Consider the following 17,425-nt stretch of genomic DNA (forward strand, 5'->3'; position numbering starts at 1 on the left):
CACTGTGGGGTCATGGCTCAGGAACAAAAAGAGGGCATTTGCCCTTGCCCTGCTCTCAATTACTGTGTGGGACACCATTAATGTTCACAGTGTTTGCAATAGCATCTAACCACTTTTTGAGGCAGCCTGCCCGCTGTACCCACCGTTTCAAGCTTTGGGCTGGCTCCCACCCTTGCCACCTCCAGATTTTTGGGTGCCTGCCCCTTACCTCCTGCATTTCTGCCACAAGCAGGGCTGTGAAAAGCCAGCAGAGCAGTGACAGGGGGCTGCAGCAGACATCTGGGGCTTCTCAGTAACTCACAGAAGCCAGGTGAAGTTGAACCTAAACAAATGGTAAGAATGGGTACAGGGTCTATGTTGTGCTGTAAGCACTCTTTGGTAGTGGTGAGCATGTGAAAAACTGTATTAGCTGACAAGGCACTTGAGCTGAAAGTCTCTGTTTATCTCAGTGAAGCACTAGGATTTAAATGAGGGAGCACAGAACTTGATGCTAACTCTGTTTCTTTACTCCTGTCTCATGCAGAAAAAGAGAGATATCATACCTCAGACTGGGAAGCAAGGTAAGAAACCATAACTTTATTATAAAACAAAATTAATGATTCCTTTGTGTACACTGTGCCCAGAGCAAAAGAAATCCAAAACAACTGCTTTCCTTTTGTTAGGGACTACAGGTAAGGTTACCTGGGTGAGGAGGAAATGTTTGTTTTTACTCCAACACTGTGGTCAGTTATTTTCAAAACATGTGACTAACAATCCAAAGAACAAGGTTTCTTTATTTTTTTATAAACGTAGTCTTGATATTACATAATTCTCCTAGCAATGAAGTTTTGAAAGTTAGAAGATAGATCTCAAAACTCCTAAAAACCTGAGCTTAGAGCCTCTGTTACATGAGTTTCTGCTGGTTTTGACCTTCAGGATCTCTTTCATAATAGGCTTTCCTAGAAGGAAAGGGAACTGGAAGGTTCCCTTTCAATACAAATACAAATTTTCTTTGATAGCACTTACTTTTGCTAGTGGGGATGATGACGCAGAGCTCTAAAGTGAAAGCAGAGAGGGAAGTAATAGTTTAGGAATGTTTCTTCTCACCCTCTGCCCAAGATATTTTAGGGTGTTTGGTGATGGCTTTTTTGCTGTTGCTGAGACAATGAGCTGGAAAGTCAGAATATGCAGAAGATGGCTTAAATTTCAGTGAATTCTGGTTTAGGTGGCAGATGCTGGATGTATGCTGTTGCAAGTGTTGTTATAGAAGCAGATAAATCATTTTAATTGTTTTCATTAAAAAAATGTTTAAAATCATAAATACTATAGGTTGCAAACAAAATGAGACAAAGCAAATAGTACAGTAACAGACACACACCCACATTTATACTGTAAATCAAATATATGTTATTATAAAGTAGAAATCTATTATTTTTAGGAAAGTTACTAAGTATTTCCAAAGAGTTGTTGCATTGCTGAGGCTATTCTAGGCTAACAGGAAAATTATTTGAATTGTTCAGCAATAACATCTTGTGTACTTGTGTCATGACAGCAAATTTCTGAGACGTTACTGAACCAAACTCATTCTTAATTCCCGTGATGAGTGACACAGTGAGTGAGAGCAATTATCCCAAAATTTAGCTGTTCTTTTATTTTCAAACCGATGTATATTTCCACAAAACATTGACTGACTGTCTTCTAAACAACCAGAGTTCAGTCTTTCGAAACTGCTTGCATGCTACTCCATTCAGCTATGTGGCTCAGCAAGGAACTGCCTGTGCCTATTGTTTGTGTTCCCAGATTAAATCTCTGAAGGCTTTGGCAGTCTTTATTGAAGTCATTGGGCTCTAAAAATGCTCACAACTTTATTATGTTGATGTTAAAAGTGTTGGAATTTTCAAAGGCCTACCAACCAAATATTGTAAATGACAGTAGCAATACAATCACTCGTGTGACTTGGAGACCATTCCATCCCCTAAATGTGCATCTGTTGGAGCAAAGGGTTACCAGAAACAACTGACTGGGATATCTAGGCCATTGCTTAATAACCACAGGCATTATTTTGCAATATTTATTGTGCTCTGCCGGAGTTTTCCTGGGATCAGAACTTGGCTGGTTTTATTAACGGTATTTGCAGTTGTGTCACATGGATTGTTTCATGTTATTAGAGCTGAATGCTGTGAGCTGCAATCTCAGAATTCCTAGCTATAGATTTTGCAGGAGTGCACTTGCATGCTGCAGCCTCTAACAAAATGCTATGTAATTTGAATACCACCTTTATCCAGCATGAGTCCCTCTGGTATGTATCACTATCCAGGAAATGTGGCTGGATACCTTTCCAAATTAACCTGGTTGATTTTACATGACACAACCAGGTGCACTATTTTCAAAATGCATTCTTGAGTGTTTAGGATTAAAGCAACCCAAGAGAAGCATACAGGTAGTTGTCACTTAAACCAGTTTTGTAGAAATGATGTATGGGGATTTTAAGATGACCTTCATGTTCTTTACCAGAACTCAGCCTACACACAGACACAAGTACAATCAGATGTTTTTACGTGCATAGTTAAGAAACAAGATTCTTTTTTCAATTTATTTGCATGGCTTTCTGTAAAGAACTATTCTTCTTAAGCAGCAGGTAAGGAAAAGAATATGGGTAAGATACTTGGGGAGGAATGTGAAAAGAAATTTAATATATTTAATCTTATTATACATTTTTCTACATTAAATTCAACAGGCTGCAAATATATTTTGCTACAAAGCTTTGTGTAAGAAATATCTCTATAAGAAAATACATCTCATTAAACATTTCCTGTAAATAAATTATCCCAAATAACTGTGTTTTGCAAGAGCAAAATGGCGGGTAGGCCAATAATACAAGCTAAAAAATGCTGGGACCCCATTTCTGCAACCCCCCTGCTCATTTTCTTTTATATGTAGTGAGCACTTGAGCAATGAGAGCACTTGAGTTCCTCTTCTGAGTATGTGCTGCATCAGTGTAAATAAAACTTGTTAAAATTGGTTCCTGGACTTTTTTAGTATTTTGCAATTTCTGAGCCTTATTCTCATTTCAGTGACGTTGGAAAATGCTGGAGTAAGAAGAATTACTTCCAGTAGGGAAGGAGGTGTGTGAAATACTCTTCTGCTTTAGAATCTTATGAACAATAAGGGCAATGAAGCTGAGGTCTGTGTTCTAATTAGGAAGGCTGAGTCAAGTAGTGTAGCTAAGCTAAAGCTTTAAAGCATTCCACTGGTGGAAAAATGTGTCAGGTAATGGTAACATGGTCTTCAAAGCTAAACTACATACTGGCCTACCCATGTTGTGCAGAACTGAATAAACAGAAAAGAATCTTTTTATCTTTGTATCATAGAACATGAAAATGGGTAATTATAAATGGGCAATTACAACTTAGCAGTAGATCAATTATAGAATCAGACTTCTTTAAAGTAATATCAGTTTCTTTACCAAAGTTTATACAAAGGAATATTTGAAAATAAGTAAAACTTTAAAAGTTTGAAAAGACCTGGGAGACAAGTCACGGGAGAGAGGCTGTCCTTTTTTTAACCAGTACACAAACAACGCAGGGCTGGCAGCTGTTTCCACAGTCTATATATTTCTGTCATTCCTGGCAGAATTCCAGAGTGACAGGACATCAGTTTCAGGCTAAATACATGCTGGAGGCTGGTGTGCTGTGACATCACATGATGTTTAACAAGTCATTTGTGGTCATGCCATCTTCTTACATCCTCTTCTGCAGGAGAGGAGATGCTCACAAGACCCAACTCCTCTTTCTTTGCTGTCTCGAGAACAAATCCATTATACTGCTGCAGAGTGCCATAAGATGTAAAAGTTTGAGTTTGTAGCACTATGCTCAAAATCTCTCAACAAATGTTGAGGTATTGAATATATTGTATTATAACAGCAACAGAGAAACAACTTCAAAGCTCTTCCTGTTAAGCACTTCAACACTCTGCTATTTCTTTTGGAAATGTCTATAATGCAAGAATGCTTAGGCAAGGAAAATATATTTAGGACTAATGAGGAACTGCCTGTATATAATTCTGGATTCAGCATGCACACATATTTGCTTCATCTGTTCAACCCAACGCATATTAGCAGTAAACTGAGAAAAATACAAGTAATTAAGTGCCTTACTATGACATTGAGCTACATAAAGCATTTCAGTTTACCCATGTATAGGAAACAAAACCCTGTTTAAATTCCTCCTCTTGGATAAACTGCTGTTCTCTTGAAATTTTGACATGGCCAGTTTTCACCTTCTTCTTAGGGGCCTGCAAAACATAGCACTCTTGTCCTGCAGGAGTGCTTCCTCGCTGAATGTCAGCCCTGAATAACAAGGGCATGTGGACATTCACAGTAACTTTATTTCCATTTGGCCAAATTGGCAATGTGGCCAATAATATGTTGACAGATGAGTCTTCCTGGCACGCACTGCTGCCTATAGGAGTACAATGTATATAATTTCTGTAAAAAATCCTTACCATGCTGTAGACCCACTGTTGCCCTAACATTGAACCCCTGAAACATCATGGGACAACACAGCAAGGTAAGTGACATTCATTTCCACTCTACTTGTTTGCATACTAGCATTTCCCACAAACTGGAGAATTATTTACAGGAGAATCGCGTGGTAGGTGAACTCCAGCTACACTTGTGTTTACCACCAGCTCAAAAAGAAATGCATTTGGTGTGACTTCTACTCATACTCTTAACTGTTACTTTAGCCACTTTCATTTGCAGTCCCCTTTTTCCACCATGCCATAATGCATTAAACACATAAAGCCACAGTCACTTAATACTATCTTCCCAATCCTCATTCAGATCTTCTGGCACACATGAAGTCTTGATTTAGAAGAGGAGGTCGCATCTTTCCATACTTTACAAGACAAACCCTTGGCACAGTCACATCGTTGGAAAATCTCCAGTCCATGGGACCCTTTCTTGCGCTGTTTGGTGCACACCTCCCCCTGATGCAACACGGGCTTGCAAATTTTGGTCCAGAAGTGGCGAGCACAGCAGTGTCCCTCAATACAGTCTGATGACCGTAGGCAGGGATCGCCTTCATGTCCTAAAAAGAGCAACCAAATTACTTTATCTCATGGAAAAATGTGAAAGTACAGATTCAGTCCAGACTTATGCAAATGGAACTGAGAAAAAGGAGAGGTGATATTATCCACCTGGGGCTATTTGAAGGATGCAAACACAAGATAAAATGTTAATTAGGAAGGTTCAAGGGGGTAATTCAGGGGACCTGCCATATGGGTTACTAAGGAGAAATTCAGCTGCAGGATTGTAAGTAGAATGACAAGTGTTCAATTACATGGCTGTTACAAGAGGAGGATGTCTGCAGTCTTGCACAACTGATAACATGATTGTCAGTCCACATCTGATACAGAGAAGAAAGCAGATGCTGTTCCAATCACAGGAACTGTCAGTTGACATTACATCACTTTCTGAGTCATGCTGTGATCTCTCACAATAGACATTCACTCCCTGTGAAATTACTGCCTATTTCTGGTTTCCACTGCTGTATCTTAACAGCAATAACATGATTCATGACATGAAGGAACAGAGCAGTCCAGTCCAAATGTGATCTTACCCTTTATGTGTGACAGCTTGGATCGGGGCCTCCCCAGGTTGTGCCATCCCAAATCCTTGCTCGTATAATGACCATTCTTCTTGTTGCGTGGCCCTTCTAGAGCAGGGATGTGAGGAGTAAGGATGCTTTCAGTTACTGGTATACAAATACCTGCAAGGAAAAGACAGCCACTCAAAGATCTGAATGAGAGGAAAAGCAGCTGAGAGACATGCACTGACCAGGTCAGGATGGTGAAAGCACTGTGGCTTGGCCTCAGTGAAGCTCAGCTCTAATCACACATTCACCTCTGGTTCCTGGCACTTAGCCTCACCACATCTCTGCTTCACTTATTGTCAGACAGTCTCTCTGTCACTCTGGCTTTATGGTCTGAGCCCCTGGAGAGCTCCTTACAGACATCTCTCTCCAGTCTCCATAGAAATGCAAACAGTATGGTTATAACCCTCCCCAGGGAGAGCAGATTCAGGATTCATTAAGTCTCCCTTGCTTCCTTAAAGTATGACTTCTGTGCAGTCTTCCAGTGAATCAAAGCACACTGAATGTAGAGCTGTGATTTTAGGCAGCATTTTTGTGTTCCTCCACCACAAAATATAAGAAAAGACTGGTAGTTCCTGAGCCCTAAACACAGAAACACTATTAAAGAAAATGAGGCAGAGCAGAACAAAGTAGACAATTAAGTTTTCTTGGCTTAGGAAAAGAAGAGCTATCACCCAGGAAAAAAGTACTGTTGCTCGGAGCATTCCTAGAAGCAGATGATGTTGAGAAGGCTGATTTTCTGCAGAGAAGCCCTTACCGTTGTTGCAGCGGTTCCCGGGGCAGCACATCCCGTCCCGGTGGCAGCGCTTCTTCTTCCTCCGGCACATCATGCAGGCAGACGTGGCTTGGTGGGGGCTGTGGCAGTACCGCCCAACTTCGCACTCCTTGTCGTTAGTGCAGGGATAGGCCTGGTGGGGAAGAGAAAGGTTTACAGTGAGGCACTCCTTTGCACAAGGAATGGATGCAGGCCGTTAAAAAAATACCCAAAGAAAAAAGCAAACAAACAAAAAACAAGAAAACAAACTACCTCTGAAACCTCCAAAACAAAACAATAGCTGAGGTAACAATTCACAAGGGTAGGAGATGCAACTAGGGGTGCTCCACTGCAGCCACACAGCAATAATTAAGTTCACACAACTGCTGGTCATTGCCTAAAGAATAAGTAATAGAACCTGCTTGCTCACGGTTTCACCTTTCCTTACTTCAAATGTATGTGGGACAAGAGAATTCATATTTTTGTGGATTCAGGGATCTGATTCATAGGCAAGAGCTTAAAACTCCATAATAAACAATCAACACAGCCATGAAAGCAAGTAACAATACTGAAACACACCCTCCAAAGGGAAACATTTCATTTTAAACTCTGAGGAGGCATTCTTCCTTTGACAGTTGTCAAACACACTGGCTTATTTTCAATAAGCTCAGTGTTGTCACCATGAGTATCTGCATCATACTCATTCAAATGTCTGTAACTGCACCACTCATCCCTGGCCCACACCAGTGGGACTCCTTGGAAGTGAACAAATGTCACTGGCCACCATTTCACTTTGATAACCTTGCATTCACTTCTGGTCTCAGTATCCTCCTTATACTTGCCACCTGCTAAACAACACCCTATGGTATGCAGCACGGAATGTATTATAGAGCACAAAATATCTTGCACATATAATTCCCTGCAAGCAGATACATGGGTATACAGTTCTTCTCTGTTCATCAAAGCCAGCATTACCTCAAAGGAAAAGAGACTTTAAAAAGAGGGAAAAAAAGCAAAAGCACTGTATTCTCCCATAAAGATAAAGAAAACTTTGTTCCTACAAAAGGAAAAGAGAGGATTCTTGAAAGAGACACAGTAACACACACTGCCACATTCCAAGATGTTTTCTGCTGACTCCCACACAGCTACAACTATGCTATCTGTTTGAATCTAATTTTACTGCCTGTAAAATTATTTACAGATTTTTTTTTCCATTCCTCAAAATTATTCTTGAAGAATTTGTTTAAATAAAAAAAAAGATGACAATAAATTTTGTGCACTTCCTGGAAAATTATGGTTGCATTTCCTCAACTAATTTTCTCCAGTATTTCAAATAAATAAAACTATTGCTTTTCAAAATGATTTTGCAATTAATTGTTCAAAACCCCCCCCCAAAAAAAAGAAAGCTCAACTGACTAATTTCCAGTGTAGAATGATTACTTTTCTTGTAACTATTTTTGAAATCAAGATTATATTTCTCTCAGAAAATAAAAACTTTAAGGTCTTTGAGAATTCACTTTGAAAGTTGTTTCTTTAGATGGAGAAACTCATGTTTATCTATCTTCATGTGATTCTGTTGAGAATCACATAAGAAACAAGAGGTCTTCCAAGAAAACCTAACAAATTTCTCTCATGTCAGTAGTAGGAGGGGAAACTATGTCATTTCTCATGTGAGTTCATGAGCTGTTTGTCAAAATTTACTTTACAGACCAAAAGTGCTGGCTGCATATTTCCCAAGTGCTGTTGCCTCATTTCTTCTGCCCTCTGAATATGTGCCTTTGAGAATTTTTCCAGGGTGCAGCTGTATGGAGTAATCTGAACTATGTGGAAGTCTTTTAGCCTTAAGAATGGACATTTCCTCAAGAGGATGAAATCAAAGAAGGCCAGATCTTTTAAGCTAGAAGTACCAATAACAGACAAATCGAAATACCTTTTTGGTACTCTTAAGGCATAAGCAGATTCTACTTATTCTAGCAAAGTGGAGCTAAAGTGCTCTTTCCTCAATCCCATCACTCCTTTCCCTCATTTTTCTCACACTAATAAATAAAATTGACTTAAAATGTATTATATAGTTACCATAAAAGTAAGATTTTCCTTATTTAAATTATATCTTACTAAACTATGGATCTTAGAATGCAAAAAAAAAAAAGCCATTTTATATAGACTTATGCATGGTTATACTGAGTTTGGAAAATACTAACTCTGCTAGCCGGAGGAAATGCAAATAAAAAACAGATGGACTGGCTCAAACCTGGAGATGAAGGCATTTTAGACCCTTGTCTGTCATCAAGACCTTCATAACCGCATCTTTTTTCCAGTATGGGCATGTGGCATACACCTGCAACTTGTCAGCAAGAAGCCTACTTGCAGTTTTATTTTGGTTCCTCAAATAGCTTCTTAAAAAAAAGAGTTCCCTGATCCTGAATGTTGCTAATGAGCGCTCTCATACACCATATCTAGTGATTGTTTTACTTTTGGCTTTTAAGCTGAGTGACATGGAAAAGATATTTTAAGATATGCATCTATTGTCAGCTCTACGCTCTGTCCTTGAGAATGGTGAAAGTAACAAAAGACAACTTCAAAAATTGCTAGGAAAATCAACAGAACCCAGCCTTTCTTCCCAATCTAGAGCCGCTTCCTAAATAAAAATTATACTTCTGAATTACAATAAACCAAAACTGACCTACCTAAGGCAAATGAATGCAGCACATCAAAAAAATAAGTCTGTTACATGTAGCTTAGATAATAACTAACAGCTCCACTCAAAAGACCAGCTACCAGCCAGCCATACAAGAAACCCTCTTGCAAATGCCTGTTGCCACCAGCTATTTTGACCAGCCAAAATCACTATCCATTTACTGGCTATCAATCAGAGGAGCTTGAAACAAAAATGCCTCTACAGCCTTGTGTCTGTTTCCTAGTCACTAGGCATTCATTAGAATAGACATAATTCCTGCTCTCAGCAGAGTAATTCCTATTGCTGTGTAGCATTCATTATAGAAACAGAAACATAAAATAACATATTGTGTACTTAGCCTTGGCTAGCAGGAGGGGAATGCATCCATAATTATTCCTTTGTTGTCAGTTGAGTCAATCTAGGTATACTTCTTTAAAATACAGGGTAAAGAAAGCATACTTGTAAAAATGTGCATGTTAACTATTATCTATGTATAAGTCAAGGTTTCCAAAATCTCCTGCACCACAGTGCCTGGAACAGTCTTTACGTTCAGAGAATTGTAGAGAACATTTCCTATATACAACACAAAGACATAGATCAGTCCCAGATGGAGAGGGAAGAAGCAAGCTGTAAACCAGCTCTACTTCCCCAGCAATGATAACTAATTCTATAAAGCACATCATCCCTTCACATTCTTCAGCTACACATATCATTTTCTGGTTGTAAATCTCCATCCACTAAACACAGCTTTGATAGCATGGGAAACCAGATGAAACTGAGATAAAATACGTAGCACTCCCTGAAGCTGCATTTAAACAATCTTATTTTTTATCCCGCTTACAGGCAATCAAGTCACCCGTAGCATGACATGAACTAGATGTGCCTGTGATAATGAGTCACATTTTCAGAAACTGTTGCCTGATTAAGAGCATTGTTTACTGACATGGTTTTTCCTCAGCCATTCCAATTAGTTTTATATCCTTGCATAAAAGATACTGTTGATTACTTGTCCAAAACTGTACAGCAAAGTGATTTTTGCAATGTTGGAGGATTCAGGATAGATCTTGAAATGAGTGTTGCTTGTGCTGTGCCAAAATGCCACCTGCATCAGTCCACCAAGACTAATCTTTACCAGTTACATCCCAACAACACAGAGATGTTAAACTTTTCTCTTGGAGAGAGAGAATATTCCTTCCCTTCTGAATTTATATTCAAAATTTCATTAATGCATGATATGAATACTCAAGGAAAATTATACAGAGGATAGAGGACAAAAGTTGGGGATTTTCATAGTTGAACAAGTAATTCCAAGCACTGAGATCTTCCTTTTTATATTAACTTCCCAGGAAGGCTGTGTAAGGAGCTGACTGCCTACATTTTGTGGCTAAGTGAGTAATGTCATTTCCATGATTTGAGAATCATGCAGCAGTGAGGTTTATGTTTACCTTTGTCTTTCCCCTTTGACAGAGGAGCTCTTAGCCCCTTTTCTCAGTGCAAGAACACTTTCTTGATATTTTTGCTGGAGTCATTTGCCATCACACATATTTTATAGGCACCACAGAGTTTCACTGCAAGCTGTAGCAATATTAAAGGGTGAGACTGTTGTGCTAAGAAGTCAAACAGTTTGAGTCTCTGTCTGGCACTATAAAATGTAATGGAGAAGCACTCTAGGGGGAGAGTAAGACAGACACTGTAATGTGCTGAAGGGTGAGAAGACTGATGGCAAACATACTTTATTAAGCTTTGGGAGATAAAGTCTTGAATTTCAGCATGGCCTCCAGCAAATATTTGAAGTCAATATTCCCAGTCTTAGTCACCAGGCTCTCATCTGCTTGTATCAGGATGTCTCATTTGTTTTCATGCTGAAGTACTCCACACCGTACTAGCTAACCAAGTCAGTGAAAGGCAGGAAGAGCCACTGGCATTTTCACCTAGACTGTGTCATCACTTATCCAGCACAAGCAGTTGAGACACTGCTGGCTTCAGACACACTTTCAATGCTGAGAGGAGCTGTGCCCAAATAGGTGTTCTGATGGAACAGATATCAGATACAGTGATTCCCCCAGAAGCAATTAACTGTTTTTTAAAACACATCATAAAATCCAAGTGCAGAGTCAGTCCTGGCAGAAAATCATGGCTACTACCCCTCCCAGCAGAAAAAACAGCATGGAGGTTGTCCATTAGCCTTTCACTGTGGATGCCAAGCAGCACTCAGCAAGACAGATGAAGTTTCATGTACCACAGAAATCACAGTACCTCTGCAATTACTGTTCTACAGATTCTGCCAGCTTTGGTCCATACAATCATCCCCTGATCATAGTGGGGACTGAGCAGAAGAAGAGGAGAAAAGCTACAACCAGTTGTACAGCCAGGAAGTGAGAGCTCTCCAGAGCTACCAGGTCAGTCCATCATCCTCCTCTCTCACTTGGCATAGAGGCAGTAGCTTTATTGCAAAGGTGAGACAAGGGACTCAAGGAAATGGACACTACATTAACCCAGAAATGGCCTTGCTCCCTAGGTACCCATACATCAGAAAATGAATTTAGGCTTTTATTCAGCCTTGTACATACTATCCTTATTTATTAATATCCTGTGCAACTACCTGTGCCACTAGGCTGTGCTAACACATACTACAGACATCTTCTGCTGTCACAATCTATTCTATATCACATCTACACAATCTTTTATATTCATACAATATCTGTGAGACAGCTTGCCACAAATGAATTGTGGCAACTCAGTTAATTACTCACTTGTTACTTAAGGGAAAAAAAAAAGTATTTTTCTCTATTTCAATTACTCATACTTCTGTACATTTTAAAATAATGACTGTGAAGGAGGTGGAAGCTGACCTCTCTGTAGCCAATATGCTGGCTAAATGATCAGAACTGTCCTGAGCTATAGGCAAGAGGACAGAGTTTCCAACCTCCACTTGAGAGATGAACAAAAGAGCTTGTTTGCCTTTAGTCTTGGGCATATTGCTTAATATTCCAAAGCCATCAGGCACAATGAAGCAACCAACTGGCTCAATCATGGTGAGAGTCTCTCCTTCCCATCCTGCTTTGGACAGGACAGAACTATCTTTCAGAGCAGGACTTGATCCCCATGGAGCAAACATATGAAATAGCCACAGGGGTGCCATGTTTTCTTTTTCTTTTCTCTTTCTCTGAAGAATTAGTAATCCAAATTAAAAGCATGCCAATAAATTAGGAAATGCAAACATATGCTTTAACCAAGTAGCCTGCTGTCAAGACTAACTACAAAGAATGCAAGTCATTGTTTGGCTCCCCAGTTGGGCCTGATTCTGAGTTGGGTCTCAAATTTGTTTTGGCTTTTAACAGATCAACATTGGTGGGACAGTTGTATGCAACATGTGGCCTGTAGAGCTAAATGAATACATCACATGTGGGATTCGTCTCACTCGCCTCTTTGGAGACAGAGTGAAGATTCTCTCAGAAGTCTGAGAGAAATCCTAACATGATCTCACAGGATACAAACCTTAGTAACAATGGAAATAACAGCTCTTTATTCAGCACCACATGAATGTGATAAAGCAGAATGGAGGGGGTAAGAGGGGGATTCAAAGCCTTTTAATAACCAACAAACAAAGCAAACTCCCAGCTCTTTGTGGATTGTCTTTTTCCCTGCAAGGCAACTAAACTACTTACTGATAGTTTCTCAGGTGTATCCAGAAAAATCCACCTCTGATGGACCTCAGCCTAACTTTCTCCTAGCTGCTAAGCAGACATATAGGTTAAGATGTGGATGAGAAATTACCATTATTTACTATTTTATTATTAATCCCAAACAAGAAAAGCATTTATCAGCAGCCATCTGGAGTGATGTATTTTTCCCACAGCACTGCTGATGTTGCTTTTTTCTATTCTTAGCTCAGCATAGGCATAGATGATAGCGAGGGATCTCACTGTGTGCAAGCACAAAGCCATGGTTAATTTATCCCACAGAGGAAATCATGCTGTGCTCTCAGACAGCTCCAGACATGGATCCTGTCTCAGACTGAGAAACCAGAAACTCTCAACTCTCAGTGACTGCTGTGGCACAGATCCTTCCTAAAAGAAAAACTTAACAGTAGTTGCAATGAAACAACTTTACTTCTTTCAGTTGCCATAGCAAGCTTAATGATTCGATTTTTCTCACCAAACCTTGTTTTTGTTAAAATAATATAACTCTGACCCATTTCTCTACCAGACCTAAAGAGAAAAGTGCCATATTCAGCCTCTAGATTCAGTACAAGCACTTTCTTCTAGAGATAATTTATTTTTAACTCTTCAATTTAACACAACACTGCTGTTACATGAGGTCTGATTCACAGAGTGCTACATCATGGATACATATACTGCAGCTTCCAAAGACCATTCCTTCAAACTGTGTGGATAATGGTCCCAGAAGCCTGCATTATTAAACAATAAATATTCATTTTTCAAAGGAATTCTCAATCCACTGCTAGACCACCTCAGAAAGAACTTTTCTACGACCTGCAGTAGTCCAGCTCTCATGATTTGCTAGAGCCAAAGAAAACTCAGGTCTTAACAACCAGAAAACAAACCTCACTGAGGTCCCTCTGAAACAACTGAGGTCCTTCTGAACCAACTCACAGGGGTTCTCTCGTAAGTTTTCCTTGTCCAAACAATAATGGCATGGAAAACAACATCCTGTTCTGCAAGCACCAGGCAGTTGTGCAGGGAGCTGTGCTCAGGGGGAATGTGTAGCTGCATCTGGTGGAAAGAGAGCCAAACACCTCCAAATAAACAGGGGAGCTGTGCTTCCCTGTTTCACACAGCACTGGTCAGTGTTAGTGCTGATTCTCCCAGCGCAGACAGGAAAAAAACTCCGAAGATTTTCCTGAATGATACCTCACTCACAAGTGACCCGATGGTATCTCAGCCCACATAATGAATTTCAACAAACATTTTAGGTCTAGACTATCTAGATCACTCCAACCTATTTTACAGCTTATACATCTACACCTTCTGTTACAGAACTACCTACATTTTGTGTCCTACTGGAAGAAGGCAGTGTCTGTTTAAAGCTGGCCTTGGCTTCAGAAAGACATATGGAGGAAGGTAATCTGCAAGAATGCAAGTGGATCTGCAAAATTTCTGGGAGGATTCTATTATCTCAGTTAAACCTGCCTTAATTTAGTGTATTTTACATGTGTCACGAAAATATAAACCCAAATGTTTAACACACTTAGAATAATCAACCTTAAAATTTTATTGAATTTAATTCACCTTCAATTCTTCATCATACTTCTATAAATTTTAAAATAATGACTGTGAAGGAGGTGGAAGCTGACCTCAGTAAAATTAGGTAAAACCAGAAATTAGTTACATTTCCAAGTAACTTAAAGGGCAGCACAATGTGACCAAAATATGCACAGATGTACAATGTTTATCACAGAACAGCATCAAACTTGCTCCAGAATACAGCATATATATTGTTGTCCCTGAGGGAGCACAGCTACGAGTTTTCCTATTCTATCCCATCTTTAAAATTATCACCCTTAGGTCCATATTGGCATCACTCTGCTGAATTCCTGTCCTCCCAAAGGAAGCAAACTATGTTTCCTGCCCCATGCACAGTGTACATCCAGAGGTGCTCAGGTTTTCCCTGTCTACCTGGTATTGTGACCACAATATTCCATAGCAGTGTTCCCTCCTCCACATTTTAGAGAGATCACGAGCTACCTACTCTGCTTGATTTTGAAGGTGGCTTCCTGCTCTGTAGAACTGGGACCTCACAGAAGAGATGATTAAAGAAGGTATAAAAATTTGGGGAACATTCAGTTTGACCCCAAATCTTGCAGGCTCTGTCTCAATGTATCTAATTCATATTGTTTGGTGAACTACCAGCAGCAGCATCAAAACAGAGCATCAAAACAATGATAGGTAATCTTTGAAGCCAACAGTGTAGTTCTAAATCAATATGATAGGAAGCCTCCAAGTCTTGATTTTATGTAATTTTCGAATGCACCACCAAAGGCTGCTCAAAGAATGAAGGTTTGTTAAGACATGCTTTGTTCTATGTCCAGTCTTTTCAGCAGACTGTTCTTGCCCTTTTATCTCTGCCTTTCCCCCACTAATTTTCGGAAGGTTTTTCTTTTTAGTTTTGTCTTTAACTGGCTACTTTTCACCCATTTCAGCATGAGAGTCTTCTGGCTTTTTGATCAACATGTTTACTGCAATGGATGCACAGTTGGAATACTAAAATACTATCCAGATGAAAACAGCTAGCAGACCCTATGGCTCCTAAAGTACCAGGCATTAAACCAGAGGGAAATACTCAGATGATGTGGTTGGGTGTAGAATAACACTGCAGGAAACTGGAAGCGAGTTACTGCTTAACACCTGGGTTTGAACATCTACAAATCATGGCACACTGTCAAGGTGGAGCTTTAACTGGGAGCCATCTCTGCAAGCATGTATACAGAGCAAGAAAAATGAGATGACAGCTTTACCTTCTGTAGTATTCCTACTAGGCAAGTAAACTGCCTTTGCTTTCAAGCATTCACAAATTCTAGAAAAACGAGGGGGAAAACCTACCTTATTGAAGTCAGCGCAAAAACTCTCTTTTGTCTGCTACACTGCCTGAAGAGAGAATGCTTTCAGGTTATAAACATTTGTGCAGCATCTGTAATCCTCACCCTGGAAGTGACTCTTTGGTATTCCTTACAGAATACACTTTGCATTGCAGAATACAAAGCATTTAAGACACCATTTTTCAAAATGTGCTTTCTCTGCTTCTCATATTTAAAAGGACAGCCCTGAAAACATGGGTTTGTGGCAGCTGGAGAGACAGCCAGATGCCATATGTCCGAGAAGAATGAACTGCAGTCTCCAACTCAGCAGACTGCTGACCACAATCTAACATCATTACTGAATGTCAGCATTCTTGTCTCCTTCCCTGATGGTCATCTGTGTGGGAACACCTGACTCATATGCCTCTTCCAACCCCCAGCTCTTTCTCTATGTGTCAGAAACCACCACTGTCACCCAATATTCCAAAGACCTTCCCTCTTTTCCTGTTCTACGTGAGCCCCTCTGCAACATGATGGCTGTGACTGCTCCACTGCAGGGGAACTGGGAATGCTAAAGCACCTACAGAGAATTGAAGTCAGACATCAAAATTCCATCAGTCCAGCTTTAATGTCAGACAACCAACCAGCTCTGGGGTACCTGCACCAGCTCCCACTTTTCAATCTCTTGTACCACAGGCATTGCCACAGAAGTCCATGAGTTTTGAGGAAAAAGAAAGAAACAAAAAATGTTAGTATTTCTTCAGTTTTTACAATTGGTCTGCATGAGTGAGACAGAGAAACAGGACAAGTAATAATTCAGCTTGGGGCTTTCCTTTTCATAGCAACAGGAAGAATTACAGTATGAGAGTGAAGCTCCTCATCCTGACTCATTCTAGGAGCAGTTGTGCTTGGATGAGGAGCCAGCAGTGCTTATGCAGTGGGACTACCTGCAGAAAACCAGCTGTCCTGGGAAAATACTTGGTCACAGACCCCTGAGGGCACAGGCAAACTCTGTGAAGTGCTTAGACTCTACTGCTCAGCTGACTCCTCAGGAAGAGTAAAATGAAAAATTGTAATACTAGGCTATTAAGGCAAATTATCACAGTTTACTCAAAGAAGGCCAAAGATGACAAAGGGAAAGGATTCCTAAAAGCTCCATTAAAAATGCCATTGTACTCTTATTATATGATTAAGTTGGAGCTGCCTACCAAACTTCAGCCTGTGGTAAATAACGTAGCAATCAAGGTTTCAACACTATTCACCCTTTTCCCCCCTTTTCTTTTAAAATGCTCCTGGTTAATTTTGCACAAACAAGAAAACAGGAACAACACAGCAAGGCAAGAATAGCTTGTGAGTAAAACCAGATGAAGACTAGCATATTTACATAGTGTAATGACTTCACTATTAATTCAAACAAACCCAGACCCCAATTCTCAGAAGAGAGAGAGAGCACATGCAGTCCAGGAGGCAAGAACAGGGTGGCTTCAGACTACATTTATGTCTGCAGCCCCTGAGTTAGTAGAGACTGCTCTTAGTTTCAGTCTGCAATAGTCACTGGGGGACCATCTTTCATTCCAGACGCTGCACTCCGACTACACCCTCTTCTCAATCTTATGGGCCCCTTTCCATTTTCAAGGAAGACTTCCTTCAGTGCTAGGGACCACAACACAAAAGAGACAGAACAGTAACATTTCATAAAATATCTAATTTGTAGGGAAAAAAACCCTACCTAATCTAGGAGAAACTAAAGAAAAAAAGAGAGGGGAAAGAAAGAAAAGAAAGAAAAGAAAGAAAAGAAAGAAAAAGAAAGAAAAGAAAGAAAG

The 17,425-nt window shown here is 40.0% G+C and overlaps 1 protein-coding gene across 3 annotated transcripts in view; it reads right to left on the minus strand.

Annotated features, from left to right (window-relative positions):
• Window positions 1-556: 556 nt before the first annotated feature.
• Window positions 557-17,425, minus strand: part of DKK2 (dickkopf WNT signaling pathway inhibitor 2) — a 111,091-nt gene continuing 94,222 nt past the window's right edge. For all 3 annotated transcript variants that reach the window (XM_039710709.1, XM_039710708.1, XM_039710707.1), the window contains 3 exons: window positions 6,391-6,541; window positions 5,601-5,750; window positions 557-5,069 (listed from right to left, as the gene is read on the minus strand). In XM_039710709.1, coding sequence (XP_039566643.1) covers window positions 4,819-5,069; window positions 5,601-5,750; window positions 6,391-6,541 — 552 coding nt within the window. In that variant the 3' untranslated portion in view covers window positions 557-4,818. The remainder of the gene's footprint in view (window positions 5,070-5,600; window positions 5,751-6,390; window positions 6,542-17,425) is intronic.

This window comes from Passer montanus, unplaced genomic scaffold, assembly GCF_014805655.1.
Source record: "Passer montanus isolate IOZ18808 unplaced genomic scaffold, ASM1480565v1 scaffold23, whole genome shotgun sequence".
NCBI classification, from domain to species: Eukaryota; Metazoa; Chordata; class Aves; order Passeriformes; family Passeridae; genus Passer; species Passer montanus.